This window comes from Mugil cephalus, chromosome 12 (assembly GCF_022458985.1).
Source record: "Mugil cephalus isolate CIBA_MC_2020 chromosome 12, CIBA_Mcephalus_1.1, whole genome shotgun sequence".
NCBI classification, from domain to species: domain Eukaryota; kingdom Metazoa; phylum Chordata; class Actinopteri; order Mugiliformes; family Mugilidae; genus Mugil; species Mugil cephalus.
In genome coordinates, this window is record NC_061781.1 from 14,259,243 (window position 1) to 14,277,992 (window position 18,750).

The 18,750-nt window shown below is 41.9% G+C and overlaps 2 protein-coding genes across 4 annotated transcripts; one reads left to right on the forward strand and one right to left on the reverse strand.

Annotated features, from left to right (window-relative positions):
• The first annotated feature begins 1,026 nt into the window (after positions 1-1,026).
• Positions 1,027-6,754, forward strand: LOC125017588 (Golgi reassembly-stacking protein 2-like). 2 transcript variants are annotated; one of them, XM_047600945.1, is made up of 10 exons: positions 1,027-1,308; positions 2,990-3,070; positions 3,157-3,355; positions 3,427-3,513; positions 3,598-3,728; positions 3,939-4,071; positions 4,152-4,284; positions 4,369-4,452; positions 4,530-4,643; positions 6,060-6,754. In XM_047600945.1, the coding sequence occupies exons 1-10, from the start codon at positions 1,064-1,066 to the stop codon at positions 6,269-6,271; spliced, it is 1,419 nt and encodes a 472-aa protein (XP_047456901.1). In that variant the 5' UTR covers positions 1,027-1,063; the 3' UTR covers positions 6,272-6,754. The 2 variants fall into 2 exon arrangements, with proteins under 2 accessions (XP_047456901.1, XP_047456902.1); XM_047600946.1 differs by having other exon boundaries at positions 1,100-1,308; positions 3,152-3,355.
• Positions 6,755-6,950: 196 nt separating this feature from the next.
• Positions 6,951-18,206, reverse strand: tlk1a (tousled-like kinase 1a). Of its 2 annotated transcripts, none has more exons than XM_047600944.1 (22): positions 18,009-18,206; positions 13,978-14,099; positions 13,778-13,849; positions 13,192-13,230; positions 12,795-12,870; positions 12,642-12,685; positions 12,369-12,464; positions 12,198-12,284; positions 12,013-12,105; positions 11,758-11,868; positions 11,535-11,671; positions 10,949-11,134; positions 10,318-10,384; positions 9,843-9,940; positions 9,544-9,625; positions 9,352-9,443; positions 9,138-9,227; positions 8,891-9,060; positions 8,671-8,806; positions 8,294-8,405; positions 8,088-8,195; positions 6,951-7,984 (listed from the first exon to the last, which is right to left on the reverse strand). In XM_047600944.1, the coding sequence occupies exons 2-22, from the start codon at positions 14,092-14,094 to the stop codon at positions 7,814-7,816; spliced, it is 2,184 nt and encodes a 727-aa protein (XP_047456900.1). In that variant the 5' UTR covers positions 14,095-14,099; positions 18,009-18,206; the 3' UTR covers positions 6,951-7,813. The 2 variants fall into 2 exon arrangements, with proteins under 2 accessions (XP_047456900.1, XP_047456899.1); XM_047600943.1 differs by lacking the exon at positions 18,009-18,206 and adding an exon at positions 17,754-17,900.
• Positions 18,207-18,750: the final 544 nt, after the last annotated feature.

Genomic DNA, 18,750 nt, shown 5'->3' on the forward strand with positions numbered 1-18,750 from the left:
ACATTTTTGAAATAACTGACAGAAATTAGAAATGCATATAGTGGAGTGAAAGTGTTAATGAAGTACCTGTAAATTGTACGAGAGTATATGTATCCACCCACCTGGGCCTTGAAAGCAAAAACAGCATTAAAAGCAAGCAGGCTTTGAAGGCCACAAACCTCAAATGTGCCTCAAGTATTGTTGTATTTTTAATTCTAAAGATCTAAATAAAGGCGTGACCTATGCTGTGTAGCCGTGACATGGACATGACTGCAGACACTTCACTTAGACTCGCATCACAAGACGCCACCACTGACCTCTGCTCCTCATCAGTGGTCCTGTCCCTCATCAGCCTCCCCGTGTTCATGGCTTACAGCTCATTCCACCTGAATGAGTAATTCTCCAGCCTGTAACGGAGCTACTATTGTCAGTAACAATTGAAATGAAGTGAATTAAAAAAAAAAAAAAAAGAAAGATTCATTATACACAGCACCAGTGATCGACCACTTCTCCTGAGCAGAATATGCTCTTTGACTAAAGACCATCACCACTGCACTACTGGACTGTTAACGCACACTTTAAACAATCTGTTTGCACAGTACTATGTACCAAATACTGCACTAGTTTAGTAACATTAAGTAGTTAATGCTTATTATGTATGCACTGTTTAATGCTCAAATCATCTGTATTTTGTATCGCTTAATTTATCATTTGCCACTTCCTCTAGTGTCAAGTTATATTATAGCTCCTGTTTATAGTACATTTAATTTAATTCAATCACTGATCACTCACCTGTACGTATGGTCTCACCTGTACATAGGTTTCCATCTGTAAGTATTGTCCATATGCCATAAAATACCTCCTATATACCACACTATTTATGCTACATGCACATCTGCTTATTGCATTTCTGGTTAGATGCTAAACTTCGTTACTCTGTACCTGTACATGTGTAATGACTAATCTAAACTATAATTAATATAAGGGCTCACAGGGAGGACACCTTGAAATTAGTGCAACTCCAGTGGTTGTGCACGCTTTCTGAGGATGACACATTACCTCTGGGTGGGTTTTATTCAACTGGATGAGCATCATCAAACAGCTGCAGGAGACCGGAAGCCCCGAGAACCAGGAACCACAGCAACACCCGACACGATCTGATGCAGAGGAGGCGACTATCAGCCAGCCACCACCAACACCTCCACCACCAGCACCACCACCACTACTACAGCAATCCCACCCCGACTCACACACATCCAGGGGGACATGGGAGGCTCCGAGAGCGTCGAGATACCGGGCGGAGGAACCGAAGGCTACCATGTCCTCCGGGTAAGAGCAGCCTTCATGCCGGGACACAGCCACTCCACCAGGAAGCATCTCCTGCTAACGTTAGCTTTGTTTTTAGCCACACAATCGGTGCTTTTTGCACGGGCACTTTGCTGTAAACGTTTAACAATCGGGAATCAGGTGTAAAGGTGCGCGTAAGACTGAGCTCGCGATCAGTGACGTGTAGTTTATTGTGGTCGGGTGTCAACAGCGTGTGTTGGGAGTCAAAGCTGCTGCTGCTGCTGCTACGCCCCTCAATCTGTAGCCGGTGCATCCGCTTTTAAATGTTAAAATTTGTGTTGTAACCCGATCTGTAACATGTGCCCCCCTGTGTGTGTGAAATGGGTCAGTCCATGTGAGATAGTAGTTAATTAGTTTTCAAACTGATTTGTCTGCGTAAAAACGTAACCGACGTGGTGCCAGAAGAACCGGTGTGTCCACTATGGATGTCAGCAGGAGTGGTAGGAAGGTAGGAAGGTAGGAAGGTGGGGCTGTGTGCCTTCGGTCTCAATGTATGTTGGGATTGTTTAAGAAGAAGAAATCCTCCTTTCGGTTGTATTCCTGTCCTATCCTGTTCTCCAAATTCACCAGATCCCAAACTGATCAAGTGTCTGTGGGATGATCCACAGAGAGCCCTCCCCTCAACCCATATGACCCAAAGACCCCACTAACGACACTGTGTTTCCAGACACCACAGGACACAGTCAGTGGGTCCATGTCCATTCTCTGATGAGTCCCAACTCTTTTGGAGGCACAAGGGAGACCTACACAATATCAGGAAGGTGGTCATAAATGAGAAATCAGGCAGCCGCTGATCCAGAGTGTCTGAATGGGTTTGGCCTCATCAAACACTTTGGTTACATTGTCGTCTTAAAACTCAGTGTTTCCACTCTCAGCTTCAGTCAGTTGAGATACAGTGGGCCATTGACACGATTTAGGTGACATGTAAATTATTTGTGGTGGAGTTTCCTGCAGTTCTGCGTACAGGTGGTTTAAAGCGGAGGATAAAGTAATCCTGAGTTTGTTCTTGGTTTGAGGCAGTGGTAATACTGCATCCCTGTTTGCACCCGTGTTCAACCTGTGAGTGTTCTTAGCTGCTGCACTAATATAAACAGTGTGCCTGCACGGTAAATGGTAGCCGGTTGTATGTTAGGTTGCAGGTCAAGTGCAACTGATTAACTGTTGAATAAGAGCAAACACACATCAAACAGCTGCCCCCGCAAATCCAGATAAACGGTCAAGTCAGGCTCGTTTCCTAGAAAGTAGATTTAAGTTTTAAATAACACTGCTCTGTGTATTTGGAATAAAAAGAAAGAAGAATATTTCGCTGACTGCATAGACCTGAAATCGTTTGAGTTATTTGCTGAGTAACACATCCTGGTAACATCAAATTCCTTGTGTACCTAAAGACCAGTTTCCCCCAACCTGTTTTACTTGTGAGCTCTGAATACAAAGCCACGTACACTTGTAGCTCCTTAAGCCCTAGACATTTCAGCCCTTCTCACAATGTTTTATTAGAATAATTTAGGCCCAAAGAACTAAAGCTATAGGGAATTAGATAAAGTTCTCATGACCCCTGCTGATCTGGGTTTGGGAACCACAGTTCGTAGCCACTTTAAAAGTGTCACCTCATATTTAATAATCCTGAACCTTTTGACTGTCTCACGATGCTACGATTTTGTAGGTGCAAGAGAATTCCCCCGGGCGGAGAGCAGGACTGGAGCCATTCTTTGATTTTATCATCTCAGTCTGCGACACTAGACTGGTGCGTTTCCTCGTGCAGGCATCAAAATAATGTGCAGGTTTCTTTTAGCCCCGTGTATCGTGACATGTGAGCTTCTCTTAGAACAGGGACAATGACACGCTGAAGGAGCTGCTGAAGCTGAACGTGGAGAGGCCCATCAAGATGCTGTTATACAGCAGCAAGACGCTGTCGGTGAGGGAGACCACCGTCACGCCCAGTGCCATGTGGGGGGGCCAGGGGCTCCTGGGGGTCAGCATTCGCTTCTGCAGCTTCGAAGGAGCCAATGAAAACGTTTGGCACGTCTTGGTGAGTGTGAGGGTCTGACTTGAGCTTCGTTCCAGAGTTACTCCTACAATCGAAACATGCTTTGGTTTCAGGAGGTCGAGCCAAACTCTCCCGCGGCCCAGGCCGGTTTGAGGGCTCACGCCGACTACATCATCGGAGCGGACGCCGTCATGAGTGAGGTACCGGCTTTTGCAGATTGACAGCGGTGTTGATACAGAGCTAGAGACGTGTTGAACTGATGTGAACGTGTGGTGTCTGGACAGAGCGAAGATCTGTTCTCTGTCGTCGAAACCCACGAGGGGAAGGAGCTGAAGCTCTACGTCTACAACACGGACACGGACAACTGCCGGGAGGTGGTCATCACCCCGAACTCCGAGTGGGGAGGAGAGGGCAGGTATTACACTCGCCGATCCCTCAAACGTCCGTTTCTATGACGTTGAGACATAGAGCACCATATAAAAACACAATGCTCCAGTTATAAATTTACCCTAAAACACACCACAGTCACTATCTTTTTTTTTTCCTGGTTAGAGTTCAAACTTGCCATTTTGCATAGTGTGTAATATTTAGATGATTTCCATTTACAGTGCTTCTGTCTCTTCAGTCTAGGGTGTGGGATTGGCTACGGCTACCTGCACAGGATACCTACCCTGCCATACGCAGAAGGCAGCAACATCAGTTTCCCCGCACACGCTCCTGCAGAACCGGCTCCTCCCCCTAAAGACGGCTTCACGGAGGTGACACGGCGTTTCATTTCAGATGATTAAACCCAGAGGGAAAACATTCACGTAGACGTGATCTTGTTGATGTTTACCAGGTCCATCTCTCTGCCGTCGTTCCAACCGTTCCAGTGGCGGTGTCGTCGTCTGCTTCCACTGGATTAGAGCAGCCTCTCGCTGGCCTGTCGATCGGCTCCAACCCGGCCGCTGTCCTGAGCAGTGTACAGACAGGTGGCTGTTCAACACATCTGGAGTGACAGGCCACGAGAGCTCTAAATACATCTGTTCATTATTGTCTGTTTGTCACACTAACAGGAGCTCCTACTGTCCCGCTGCCCAGCCAAGTTACCCCCTCACATAGTGTTCCACCACTCGTCCATCCGGCTCCAACACTACCAGGTTGGTGACACTGATTTGGGGCTTGTAGCCGCTGTCGGGAGAAATCCGCTAACGACGCCTTTATTCTCGTTGCGCAGGCCTGATGCCCCTATCCGGAGGTCTTCCCCCCTTTCCTAATTTACCAAACCGAAACGTCACCTTGCCAGATGTTCGTCACGTCTTACCTCCTGGAGTTGGATTACAGCATCCAGGTATCGTTTTATTTTCTTGGTTGTTCCTATCATGTGAAAACTAAGGATGAACACATTTTTATCCTGTTCCCTAAGCTCTGTTTTTGTCCAGAGCTACTAGAAATACGTATCCAGTTGCACCATGAAATTGACAGCGGGCAAATGGAAATATTTGATATAATTACCGGAAGGTACAGTTCAGCTGATTAAATTAAACTCTCACACCTCATTTTAAAATTGTTTACTCCATATAAAGGGTGAAAAGTCAGTAATTAATCAGTTCAAATTCAAATATTTGTGATGTTAATACTGAAGTGAATTAAAAGATTTATGTAAAAAAAAAAGTAGAAAAATACTAACATATGCCATTTTTAGGACATTTTTGTCCCTTATTGGTAACAATTTAGGTGATACATTGTAAAAATGGAGCATTGTGGGATTTGAATTTTGAACTTTGCCAAATATGATGGCGAAAAGCATAACTACCACGAAGTTATCACAAAAAAAAAATAAAAAATCCGAAGGGACACTTTTAGTGTTAAAGAGGCTCGATAAGCAGAAAAGTATTGAGACAAACATGCTGCAGCTTTTGGAGTTCTTGTAGGTTTTGGCGACAGTTAAACCTCGTGCTTGTAGAAACTAATATACATTTAGTGACTTCTTGTTATTCAGACAACAGTTTTTAAGCTGAGTCCACTAAACTGAAACAAGAGTTGACTGTAATAATGACTTCTCCTCTTTCTGGTCCCTTTCATAATGTCCTTTCAGTGTAAATGAAAGGAGAATGAATCCAGTACTCCTCCAGTGGAAATACAGTATCTACAGTATTTACACCATACAGTATGTACTGCTACTGTATGGTGTAAATATAAATAAGAGAGAAGAGGCATGTCGTCAGCTGATGTCATCCATGTACTTTTCCAGTCCCACAACCTTTTTTTTTTTAATGCATCCATTCATAGAAGTGGGCTGTTACGACACATAGAATTTGTCTCTTAATTTCTGACACTTTTGTCACTTTCCAGCAGCGTAAATCAACCGTTTGTGGATGTGTACTAGTATGTTTTATAGGAGCACATGGTCTTTGTCTAGTTCTACAACGCATAGGGACCTTTAATGGAATCTTCCAGACGTAGCCTTTTTAATGTAAACGTCCCGTTTGCTTTTATTTTTTATTAGAGACAATGCCTTTAAATTCATTTTAGATTACACTTCTGCACTGAAACAGGTTGAGACTTTATTCTCCTATCACTCTCAGTGAACTGCCAGGGCTGGTAGGAGCAATGATCATGCCAAGCAAACGCATGACAAGAAACAGACTAGCCCAAAAAAAAAAAAAACAAAGCCCATGTTGTTGTTTTGTTTCAAGCTAAATAAAAATCTTGTAGAAATCTAAGCATGCGTGGTTAGAAACTAATTTTGGTTTGTACTTTGCAGGTCTTCCACCTCTCAACCTCCCGGGTGTAATCAGTCCGCCCAACTACGTTTTCCCCCCTTTCGCTGCTAACACAACGCCTGCCGTCCCGCAGGACACCACATCTCCCTTCTCCACAATCCCAATGAACAGTTCACTGACTAAAGCCCCCAGCCCGCCGTCAGCGACCGCCCCTGGATCAATAAACATCACAATGTCTGTGGACTCATCTTAGCAGAGAGCACTTTTTAGGGATGGCAGCTTGCTCTCCAGTCAATTCGTTGCACCATTCAGCTGAATAATAGCTTCTACACACGCAGTTAGGATTGTCGGACGAGCTCACATGAGATGCTGGAACTGCTGATCTTCCAAATGCAGCAGAGCCAAGGCTCTTGTGAAAATGGTTTGTCAAAAAAAAAAAAAACTCTTTCGGCAGAGTCCAAACATGCACTCTGCACTACTTCATATTGGCTCACTTCTTAGTCATAGTAATAGGTGTTACATTTGGTCAGATGCTGGAAAATGGGTTTCTTTGTGTCTTAAGGGTTTGAACTACCTAGAGGGGGTGTTGGAGCTGTAATTTATACCACTGGGGAGCTTCCTTTCAGAAAAGCAGGTTTGCATGCTGCAGTGTTGTAGCCTTCATTAAACTGTTTTTGTTTTGTACATTTCTAAAGTGAGATCACGTTACCTTAAATAAACTTGTGTATTTTCTCTACGTCAGCCTGTGGGTCTTTCTCCGTCAAGCACGGAGGAGTCGTTGGTACGGTCCGTAACAGCGTAGTACCAGAGGAAACCAGAGGGTGCCAGTGTAATGTCAGGTAATGGAGGCAGACTGCGCCATATAATTTAAGTGTGAAGAGACCCTTATCAGGCCACGATTGATAATACCACTCACTGGGAGGAAAAAAAAAAAAAGTTTCCTGGCATTTATTATTCACTCTTGGCAGATCTGTACAATATGTACCTGAAGTGGAACATACAGCCCTTGAAAAAGTAAGAGCAACAAAGCAGCAAAATTAAACCACTCCAGGAAACTGATTTTTACACTGGGAATTTTTAACTTTGTACACATTTACTGCTGCAGCTCAAAATTTCAAAATTCACCTGTACAGCATATACAGCTTCCAATTTATCTGTTAATTATATTCCTGCATAGGGTTTTTATACATTGTCGTTTTTCTACATTTGGTTACTTTGTGCATTAAAAATAAGTACGCTGCCCCAACCTACATGACACTAGATGTCACTTTTATGCTACACATTACATTCTCATGGCTAAGTAACTCAAAGCCTAACGTTTGTGGAAAACGAAAACATTTATCCAAATCAATAGTGAAATCTTTGTGTTTCTAACTAACGATGACCGTCCCCCTCCTCACAGTAAATTAACTTCTAGCAGCTGAATCATTTGCACGCTGGCAGGACCATGTTATTTAATCTAAACGGCAGGCTGCCAAGTCTCCCTTCGGCCCTTTAAGGCTTTATCTGTCTGCAACGTCTCAACAGTCCAGTCACATTTTCTTCAAGGTACGTAGTCAATTTCAGTGCTTATGTCGGACCCTCAAAAAGATCCATTCGCCCGTGTCCTTTTAAAAACATCCCTTCACTGTCCCTTCGTTGACCAAGCCCCGGTAAACAAGTAGAAGCCTGGCACAGGTCAGGACAGACCTCCCCGCACTCGCGTCTCGCTCCTTCTGTCGCCGACCGTTCCTCCTCTCAGGAGCACGAGCCTCTGAGGAGCTCTCTTTGATTTTTCCGTCACAGTCCGAGGCTGTTAATACGAGATGATGCTGGAGGAGGTTGGTCCTGAACCAGCAGCACTCATCTGCAGATTTCCAGAGGAGCTTGACCTCCGCATGTGAGGGAGAAGGTAGGGGTTGCTTCCCAGCTGGTGAACGTCGATCCGGTCCTCCTTCCTGTACGCCAGGCACCGCCTGATGAAGGCCTGAAGAGGAAACAGGGAACCGTGCTTAAAACCAACACATCAATCTGTTTGGTGAAAGACTTCCTTGATAATACATAACGTTTAAAGAAAACAAGCAAACTACCTTTGCTTCATTACTGGAAACAGGCTTTACAGGGAACTGGACGTCGGTAGCTTTGAGTATGGTGTTCTCCTGAAGGATGTCCTGTTGTGACTGATTGTGGCCAAATGGCTGAAAAAAGAAAAGAAAAGAAAAGGAAGATGATGCTTAATAACAAGCCATAAATTACTTAAGAATATTTTCTATAAACAGTCTACTGGACTGCTCACCTTCCTTCCATACAGACACTGGAAAAAGATGACGCCCACTGACCACACGTCCACCTTATTGGAGATCTTTGGAGGTTCTTTACCGACCACAAAACACTCAGGAGGCAAGTACCTGAACATAGTAGAGAAAAGATTAGTAGCATATTCAGATAATATCTGTAATAAGCTGTTAAATAAATAAAGAGATCAGATATTACACTAAACTACCCCAAACTACACAAATTAATCAAAATTAGCCTGTACCTGAACATCTACGTCCAACACTTTGACTTAAACAAAAGAAAATATGCAGGATTTTTGCTTATACTGTAAACTAAATGATCTGAATCCTTCCTTTACTGCTGTAAATGTCTGTATATTTTGAGCGTTTTTCTCACCAGTAGGTTCCTGCCCCCTGTGACGTCAGATCCATCCCGTCTACGCCGTAGTTGTCGTCATCCATGATTTTGGACAGACCAAAGTCAGTGATTTTTATTTCCCCACAAGCAGTGCCGTCCACCAACAAGATATTACCTTGAAGTCAGAGCACACCGAGTCAGCACAAACCACAAGAGACACTGTCTGTTAAGGAGAACAAAAAGGAAGGAAAACACTTACCTGGTTTAAGGTCATAATGGATGATGGGTGGTTTGATTTCATTCAGGTATTTTAGTGCATTCACAATCTGCATGACTATGGAGCGAGCCTCCTTCTCAGACATTAGCTTATGCTGCTTCAAGTAGAAATCCAAGTCATTGCCATCGCAGTACTCCATAACGGTGCAAAACCTGTTAAACGCATGAAAGACTTGTTAAGAACTACAGCCCACGTCCGATGGAAACCATGAATGCATCATGTGACTAACGTGTCTGTGTCCAGTGAGAAGTAGTCGTATAGTTTCACAATCCGGGGATGGTCCAGCTCCTTGTGTATTCTGTATTCTCGACACGCGTGCCTGAGGAAAGGAAGCATTTACACAACGATTAGCCACTAAATGAGGAAGGTGTTGGTTTCTCCTCATAACCATCAATTAAATTTGATTTCTAAGCACGTTTAACATCCAAAATGAACCGACGTACTTGTGATAGTTCTCCTTTTTCTCCTCTCTCCAGTTCTTGTTAAGTTGATGGATTTTCACAGCAGCATATCGTTGTTCAATCAAATCAAAAGCCTGCGCAACACATACAGTAAAAAGTTACACTTGCACGGCAGCGCCGCCTGCTGAGTGGAATTTTGGTGTCGTAGATTACGATCAACACTTAAAGACGTACCTTGTAAACTTCACTAAAGCCCCCTCTCCCCAGAAGATGCAGGAGCAGATATCGCTCGTTCAGCGTTGGGTGATCTTTAAATCTTCAGAGGGAAAATATATAAAAATATATAAAAGAGTGCAGGGAAAGAAAAAAAAAAAAAAAAGAAAAAAAAGAAAAAAGAAATTACACCTGTGTGTTAGTCGGCACGTGACCAGTTTGGCAAAAGGCAGCGTGACTTAAAATTACTACTAGGGATGAGGATACATCATGTTTCAATGTCAACGCAGTATCCGTCAGAGAAATTGATTTAGACTCACTGAGAACTGTCTTCATTATTTATTCTCTTCAGCTCTCGAATGTGAAGGTTGCGCACTCTCTCCAGACGCTCCAGCTCTGCCTGGATCTCAGCTTCTTCCTATAAATGATTCAAGTACACAAACACATTGAAGGAACTTCAGAGTACAGACTATGAGGAGAAGAGTTCATCAAAGCCCACTTGCACACAAATGACTGGCTCTGACTTAAATATTAATGGCTGAGTTGGCACAGAGTCTGTCGGGGGCTTCCTGTGATGCTTGTTCTTCAAGAAAACAATGAATAAATCCACAAACTACGAGCCACTCTCGTTCTTTGGATGATTCATAAAATGGGAACACTGGTTTCACTAACTAAACGGGACGAATACCTTCGTTTATTTCCAAGATTGTGCTACATTTAATTAAATATTTATATTTATTTTTTAACAAACTCCCCCACCGGATAAAATGTTCTTTTAAATAATTTCTGACAAACCTTCTTGAGATGTCCAAGTCGCAATTTGAAGATCTCTTCCTGTTCATGGTACTCTGCTAGGGTGAGCCTTTCCAAAAGAAAGAAAGAAAAGAAATAAATAAATGAAAAAATCATCGGTTTTCTCACACCCACCCTCACAGAAATGAACAACAAATCCATAGAGTCTCAATAGAAGAGGACAGCACACACCCACTCAACCAACACCTCGTCCTACAACCATCAGGTTGGAGACACTGGACTTTTAAATATCGACGGGCGCGTTTAGGAAAGAGTTTAATACCTACTGGCATCGCCAAACTAAACAATAGACCCCGATGACTGTTTCTTTTTCTTTTTTCTCCTCTGTGTCTGATGTCATAAGTCGATGTTGATCTGAGCTCATTCTCGTCTTGTCCAATTTTCTGTCGTGTTGAATATATTCAACACGATGTTCAGTCAAATGGAAAAACGTTTCCCTTCTGGGACAAATAAAGTCTGAAAACTGCTTAAATTAACAGTTTACATCTTTATCGGTATCTGCAGGCTGTTAAAAAATTTGCTTTACAACTGGTCAAAAGAAACTGAATTTTCTACACAGTGTCACGGCCTGAGGGGAGAAAACAGTACGACATTCACAGCGGCGCTGACTTACAGTTGAGGTAGGCTGGGTTTTAGAAAGGGGTCGCTCTCTGCTCCGTTCACTGCCTTGGTTTTCCGTTGCTTTGGCTCAGAGTTTGTGGTTGGTGCTTGGGAGTTGGAAGCTGGAGGTTTCCTCTTGGCTAGTTGTTTTCTCTGCCTCTCGATGTCCTCTCTCTGTTGGTTTATCCACTCTTGTTGTCTGTTGATAGACATGGGATTTGTGTTAAAAATAATCGGCAACAACAAAGCCAATCTCAGGGCGTGAGACTCTGCAGCCTGTCATTGGGTTTTCCTGCGTGACTCTGTGTAGCGTCAGTATGTTTATATGCACTCAAACATCCTTCTATTATTCCAAGTAGAATTTGTTACAGGTCATGTATTTTTTTTTTTTTTTTGATTTAGGTTTCATCTCAAAAAAAGTAGGATTTCCAAAAGAAAATGTGAGGGATATTACAGCCACAATTTGTGAATGTGTACACATGTTTAATTGTGTGGCTCTATTTGGCAAAATACAATTTAAGAAGAATTAAAAGGCATTTAAAAAAAAAAAAATAGATAAAAAAAAAAAAAAAAAAAACACGATTCAAATGAATTCTTACTTGACAAGATTTTGGAAAGCGTAGCCATCCGTCCACTGCTCCGTGAAGGAGGCTCCATGTCTCACGGTAGTGAAATGACCTAGACGTAGTCTGTCCTGCATGCTCTTCTCCCGGCAGGCCTGCTTCTCCTGGGTGCTCTGAACAACGGCACAAAACAAAGCTTTGACTGTCTGCTCGCAGAGACTAGATGTTAATAATACACTGCAGAAAACAGTGGCTTTACCTTTTCTATGAGCAACTTCTTGCTCATGGTGATGCATTTATTCAAGCGTTCCTTGTACTTTTCAAGTAATTTTTGTTGTTCGTCTATCTGTCTCCTGAGATCACAGTTTGCCTACGAAGCAGGAAAATACCACAGAAAAGAAAGTCATTTATAATATTGATAAACCATGTCAAACATTGGTGCTTTATTTTGCACTAAAGAAAAACCCAGACCGGACGGGCCTCTCTGCAAGGACGTAAACAGATGTTTTCTTACCCGTAGCAAGTCGTCTATTCTCCCTTCCTTCTTCTCAAGGTCTAGATTCTTGGTGCTTTCAAGGGCAGCCAACTTCAACACCGTGAGTTCAGTCTGGAGTCGAAACAAACATTCTCAAGGGTCACAAATATTTTAAGAGCAATTATAAGAAGTATTTGGGTTTTTAAACTATTCACCACCGTTACCTGAACAAACTTGACTGCTAGTTGCTTTGGATGCGTCATGTGGTCCCCGAAAGACAGACTAGTAGGAGATGAGCTATTTTGTCTAACCTACGACAGAAAACATGTCACTTCTTTAGAGAGAGAGCAACAATGGAGGAAGCTACACAGGTGAAAAGTTACGGCGCGACTCACAGCAGTGCCCTGAGCAGAGTGGGAATGTGAGTTCTGAGGCGAACGAATCATTTGGGGGAGACCTCTCACAGGACTGGAGCCATTTCCTCCCTGGAACTACGAGAAAAAGACAAAACAAGCCGCATTACTTCCAAACATCTGGTAAACGTAGACCTGCCTACTGATTTCACCTTGTTAGGCTGGATAATGCATCAGGCGTTTACAGAAAGGGACATTTTATTTACTCAGAATTTTTAAATGTATAAAACTGCTGACGCGAAGCTGTTAACTTACATCAAAATAATCACTTATTTTGGGTCCTCGCACAATTGATTTTCCTGTGAAGAGAAAAGAGTGTTGTGATTCATCAAAATATTTCATAAAGTCATAGTTGAAACTGTGTATATATATATATTTATATATATATATATATAAAAAGACACTAACCTTGGCTGCTCTCTGACTGGATCTCAGGTTTCCGTTTTCTACCTCTGGTAGTTTCAGACTGTTTCTTTTCAGGGGTCTGAAAAAACGTGTACAACACCATTACTACACAATAAAACCTTCATCCGAGCAAAGACTTGCAGATACACTTCAGACGTATGTTGGCATCACCAGATTAACATAATAAAGGTATATTCTTACTAATTATTAAATCTAGGTTGTAATTACTTTTACATCACATGTTTATGCTGCAACAAGACACTCTTGTTTTTTTTTTTTTTCATCATGAGTTAACCCACAACCCACAAACTGCAGGCTTCAACTATGTTAGCCACAGTCAAAAACCCAAGCCATCCATTCAATCATCGCATAACCGCTCGTTTTCAGAGCATATACCCACCGAATAAGCAGGAGAACTGCCTCTTTTCACGTCTGACCCCTATTGAATGAGAAAAGAAAAAGATTTTAGACCAAAACCATGAAAGACGAGACACGGCGGTGATGAACAGATCGACTATCAAGACAGTGAGATTAAATCAGAACCTTGAAATATTCTACAGAGTTCACTGATAAATATGAGAATGCAGTAAGTTGTACATATGTACATTAGAAGACGGTGATAATTCACTGGACAAATTGAGTCAAAAAACAATATTAATCCAAATGATCCACTGGTGGAGGTGTGGAAGTTGTTCTCGATGGGCCCAAAACATGACTTTTTCTTTTAAAAATCAATATTAAGACATTCAAAATCAATATTGCATCGGAAGAAAAAGCGATATATCGCCATATTGCTATTTTTCCCACACCCCTATTATATAACCATTTAGAATAAGCTTTTTTTTTTTTTTAGACATACACCTATTAAGATTTAAACCAGATCATTTAATCGGAGCTATTGCCATATATTGAATAGAAAACAAATGCTAAACACTAAATCCTCCTTGAAGACACTTCGAAATAGGACAGAGTATCAGGACGTGTACCTCAGACTCCTTATCGCTTGAGGATCCCAGACTTCCAAAACTGTGATTTGAACATTCATTATTGGTCAATCCCTAAAAAAAAACAAAACAAAACAAAATTTCACACAAATCTTCAAACAGACATTAAAACTAATTACAAGTACTTTCTCTGATTATTCCTTAAAACACTGACTAATTGTGTGTGCTAAGCATCGACTCACTTTGGTTCCCCCGCTCGTGCTGCCAGTGCTGCCCCCTGTGCTGCCGCTGACCCCGCCCATAAAACGCGCCTCGAGCAGCTCCTGTCTCCGGGGGTCCAGGCTGTGCAGCTCCTCCATGGTGCCTGGGAGGATTAGCGACAATTCACAGAGGGTCTCAGTTATTCAGGGATCGGTTTATGTGAAGCCTCCGAATGCTCACTCAAGAGCAGATGACACAGCGGCTCCGAGCTTAACAGCAGAGTTATGATGACTTGAATCCAGACACATGACAGCGTTTTAGTCTGGACCAGAACATAAACCAAGATCAAACGCATATCCATTCGTTAGTGGCGCTGTCAAGACACTATATATTCATTTAGCACTGATGGGATGTGCAGCTTTTCATTACGTTTCCCTGTGGTACTATCAAATCTACGAGCAAAGCTCAATACTCCTATTGAGTATCACCAATAACAGAGACGCAGAGCTCAGGAGCATTACAGCACCACAAGCATTATTATCATGAGAGCAGTGCTTCAACTGCCTGGTGATGCTGAATACTGTGCTCCTTAGGGAATGATACCGGAGCTCCATGGGCTTTAGGGTTGCTGCAGAGGTGTCTGCTAAACCTACGCATTAATGAGACAACCATTTTGAGTCCACAACGGGCTATCGACATTTAGCTTACAGAAGGTAGGCAGGGATTTACCAAATCCATTTAAGAGAAGGATAACATCACCAATTAAGAAACTCCTACCAACATGTATTTAAAATCACAGCATCTCAGAATAAAGCCTGCAAACATTACTAATGTGCACTAAACAAAGACATGACAGCTGCCTGTGTGTGTAGCCTAAAAACGAAGTGTAGCATACTAGTAGAAAGGCACTGAGTGAAAAACGTCTCTTGCCGACTGAGGAAGGACTGTTACAAAACCATCTAATGCTCCCAAGATAAATGTGACTCCTGCTAATCGTGAGGGAAAAGGGGCATCGACACATTTCGGCTGTGCAACAGGGACCCAGCACAGAATGAAACAAAGACATAACCCTCCTCAAAATGGGGCAAACAATGGCTGTAATCATGATGTGGTAGCTTTCATTTATGTACATCAGAGTTAGAAAATACAAATTATAAAACCCGCACAGCCACAGATTTTCATATGTAAACAGACTTGAATCAGCTTTGAACTCAACCAAATCTGGACTTAGTTTAGGTCCAGTGTTTGTACTGTCCAGCAGCAGGTACAAAAAACAGATTTAGCACAAACAGCTAAACTGAAAGAAACTGATAATATCCTCTTAAAAAAAACGCTGACTGTCAGTAAGTTCTGCTTTGTAATGCATTTACACAAACACTCATTTTGGAGCTCAAAATGGGTTAAAACAGGCAAAATACAGCAGACTCATCTAATATTTATAATAATATTTACTGACACACAACCATTTTTTTACATGAGCACAAGAAAGGTGATTAAGTAGGTGTTAAAGAAAGAGCATAACCTGAAATATCACTAAATAAATGAATGAATCTGCATCATCCAAAAAAAAAAAACAGCTGCTAAAATATATTTATATAAAAAGTAAGTAATAAAGTGTGTATTTATTTTATTAACAACCTAACAAATGTAGCATCATAATGTCATGATTGTGTATTAAACTTTGTGAATCTTATGCAAAAAAGTAGCAAGTCCAGCATCACACAAGGAAATGAAATGTAAATGACACTCAGTACTTATCTGACATTTGACTATCGAGAGAAGAAAACTACGGCTCAACTTTGAACCGTATGTAAAGTTTCAACCGAAAACTAAATGGTAGTAACCATTTATAACAACGTTACATCCTTGATATCATCGCCCGTACTTTACCATAACCACTTAACTCAGACGTAGCTACGTCATGATTTTGTAAACTTACAAATGTTGTAACAACAAGACACCATTTCCTCTTCTTAAGAATAAAGTGTGCGTGTCACATTTCCCACAATATGTCCGTGACTTTCAGTTACATTTTCAGACTTTTTTTTTTTTTTAGGAAAGATAATCTAATGTAACTATACTGACTCCATGAAGACTATTTTCTACAGAGTTGTTTATTATTAGATACACTAGCGACGACAAATGCATTTTAAGAGTCTCAGCACCACAAACTACATCATTAAAAATGTCCGAAATAAACATTAAACAGTCACGAAGATATATTTAGCATTTTGTTTTATAACCAATGTACCTAATATTTTTGGCAAAGGAATGTATGTACACTCAAGATTGTCTAGCAATTATAAGCCACTCAAAGAATAAATTGCTGGTATGTTCACTACTTTTAATGACAGTTTTAACTTAAAGGCTTCACCATCCACTCGAGGCAGTTGTTGTAGGCGTTAAGCAACCCAATTTCACTTCTAAAATAGGATTATATCAAAACCGCAGACAGAGGAGGTGTAGTTTTTTTTTTTTTTTCAAACCTACTTATTGCAGAATTACAGTACAGTCTTGCAGAGATGGACCCATAGCCATACCTCTCACTCAACCCAGAGTATTTATGTTTTACGTCATGAATACACATGAGCTGTATGGTCTTTCTCGAGGATTTCCTTTTGTTTCAGACTGGAAGGCCTCGGTGCTTTATCTATATTTGAGCCCCTGCAGGAGTCAGTGGTTGAACCCTTACAGGCTCTTGCTGTGAATGTCATTTTAACTCCATGCTGCTCAGCACAGTGACCACCTGTTTGTGGCACACACACACACACACACACACACACACTTGGAAAGCCTTAAAAAAAATTATATAAGGCATGAGCTTTGCAGACTACTTCCACCCGAGTTCATTCATTCCCAACTTGAGCTTAAAACTGCACGGGCACACGTTGCACTTTGTCAATATTTACAAGTGTCAAACTGATGCAGGAAGCCATCACTCATTAATGTCAACCAGTGTGTGACAATACAGAGAAAGGGAGAAGCCCCCTCAGTGTCCATGATTTCTAGTAAAGTCCCACGTACTCTACAATATCCAGTAAAAAACTACTGGGCGCTGCAGGGAACCGTGGTTAACATCAAGTGACAACTACACAGAGTTATTTGATTGCGTGTTGGTTAGTATGCAGCCACAACAGCTTGTAACCCCGTGACTGTCCCTTCAGTTTAGTGGTGCATCTACACAAACGCTTCCTTGCTTCGAGTAAATAGCTAAGGTCACACAAGGATACCAGTGCATTAGCATCTGTAACGAATGGACACCTTAAAGTGCATGGACACATACATGCTGTCTGCACCGTTAACAAACAACGCGTTACACATGCAAACATTGTGAACACTGTAGGCAGGTAAACACACAAAGGATTGCGGTCGATGCCGTGCATACTTGTGATATTGCTTGCTGCAATTCAAGAACATATCCAACCCAAGAAACTGCTTGATTTCTTCACTTTCATTTGCTGGTTCATTATTACTTGTCTCGTTAAGCTGCCTAGTGTTTGCTCCTGTAGCGGCAGCGTGTTAAATGGAGGATGCACCGACTACAGCGGCAACACTTCTACTCCCGCAAAGGTTTATCGCCATTGTTATTTGTCTTAAGGTTAGTGCACTGGCCTGAGCAAAGAAAGACGAGCCAGTGTCTTCAGTGCTACTAGCTAGCCAAAAAAAGCCTCAATGGACTTTGGAGCTGACGCGTTACTGTAACGTTAGCTAGCAACATTTGCTCGGTCATTTTACTACGATTTCCCTTCGTTTTGCACAAAATCACCCAAACGAGCACGTAGAGAAGACATATGCGCCTTAAAACGTTTAAATATACCTTCCTAGGCCTTCACCACTGCCGGGGTTTGCTGCTGAAAGCACAGTCCGTGTTGGGGACGTGGAGAGCTGGGACCAAAGATGGCGTCCCCTCCAAACTTCCACTACTTTGGATACTCATCAAGCTACTTTTCGTGTGTGGGCACCGCAGCGGTCAGTCTGTCACACACGCCGAGGATTTTCCCACGGCTGTTTTTTTTAACTCTGGTTGGCACAGAGGGAAAATGTGTAACTGTTGTGTTTTTAGGGCACAAACCTCTTCACACACCGGGCTCCGGGGGCCACCTCTCCGTCTTCAAGTGGATGAAACGTCACGCATCGTGTGCAAAATACTTATCGCGAGGGCGATAGCGTGCTCCTCGACGTCAGTGACAACCGCGGTGACAACATACCGACCAATTAACCTTTAATTTATGTTCTCACCAACCCGGACCTGACACGGTTATAGTTTGGCTACAATGTGGTGCATTCATGTTACAAACAAGTCTCCGACGTTGATAAGAATTGTTAACATTTAATTGTCAAATGCCTAAATTTATATAATAATAAGTTGATATACAAACACAATACTACTACTATTAATACTAACTATACTAGTCTACTACCTAGTTCTTCAACTTACAGAGTGCAGTGTATTAAAACAAATATAATTGTCTTGCAATTGTAACAGAACAGAAAAAAAGTTTAAAGATCCAGTTTGTGTTTATTGTCACTTCCACAATATGTTAAAAAAAACAGGTCTCACTGCTACACATATATAAACATGACACATATTTATTGTACTACTATAGCTACTAATAGTGCATTTGCCAGTTTATTATGTACACTACTGAAAACAAATGAATTGTAACATAACAGACGAGCTCTAAACCCCCGCGACTGTTATAATGTTCGGTGTGTGCTGGAATCTGGTCATTTTCAGAGGGTGTGATTTGTGATGCTGTCAAACTGTATTGAATTCAGTGCAACACAACACAATTCAATAGTACTACTAAACA

What these genes read in the sequence shown, in the direction of transcription:
- tlk1a (XM_047600944.1), bottom strand. Translation starts at nt 14,094, where the DNA reads ATGGAGGAGCTGCACAGCCTGGACCCCCGGAGACAGGAGCTGCTCGAG. An exon ending in CCATTATGACCTTAAACCAG is followed by an intron (nt 8,807 to 8,890) that starts GTAAGTGTTTTC and finishes TCTGACTTCAAG; the next exon opens with GTAATATCTTGTTGGTGGAC. An exon ending in CAGGGGGCAGGAACCTACTG is followed by an intron (nt 8,406 to 8,670) that starts GTGAGAAAAACG and finishes TACTATGTTCAG; the next exon opens with GTACTTGCCTCCTGAGTGTT.
- LOC125017588 (XM_047600945.1), top strand. Translation starts at nt 1,064, where the DNA reads ATGAGCATCATCAAACAGCTGCAGGAGACCGGAAGCCCCGAGAACCAG. An exon ending in TCCGGCTCCAACACTACCAG is followed by an intron (nt 4,453 to 4,529) that starts GTTGGTGACACT and finishes CTCGTTGCGCAG; the next exon opens with GCCTGATGCCCCTATCCGGA. An exon ending in AGTTGGATTACAGCATCCAG is followed by an intron (nt 4,644 to 6,059) that starts GTATCGTTTTAT and finishes TGTACTTTGCAG; the next exon opens with GTCTTCCACCTCTCAACCTC.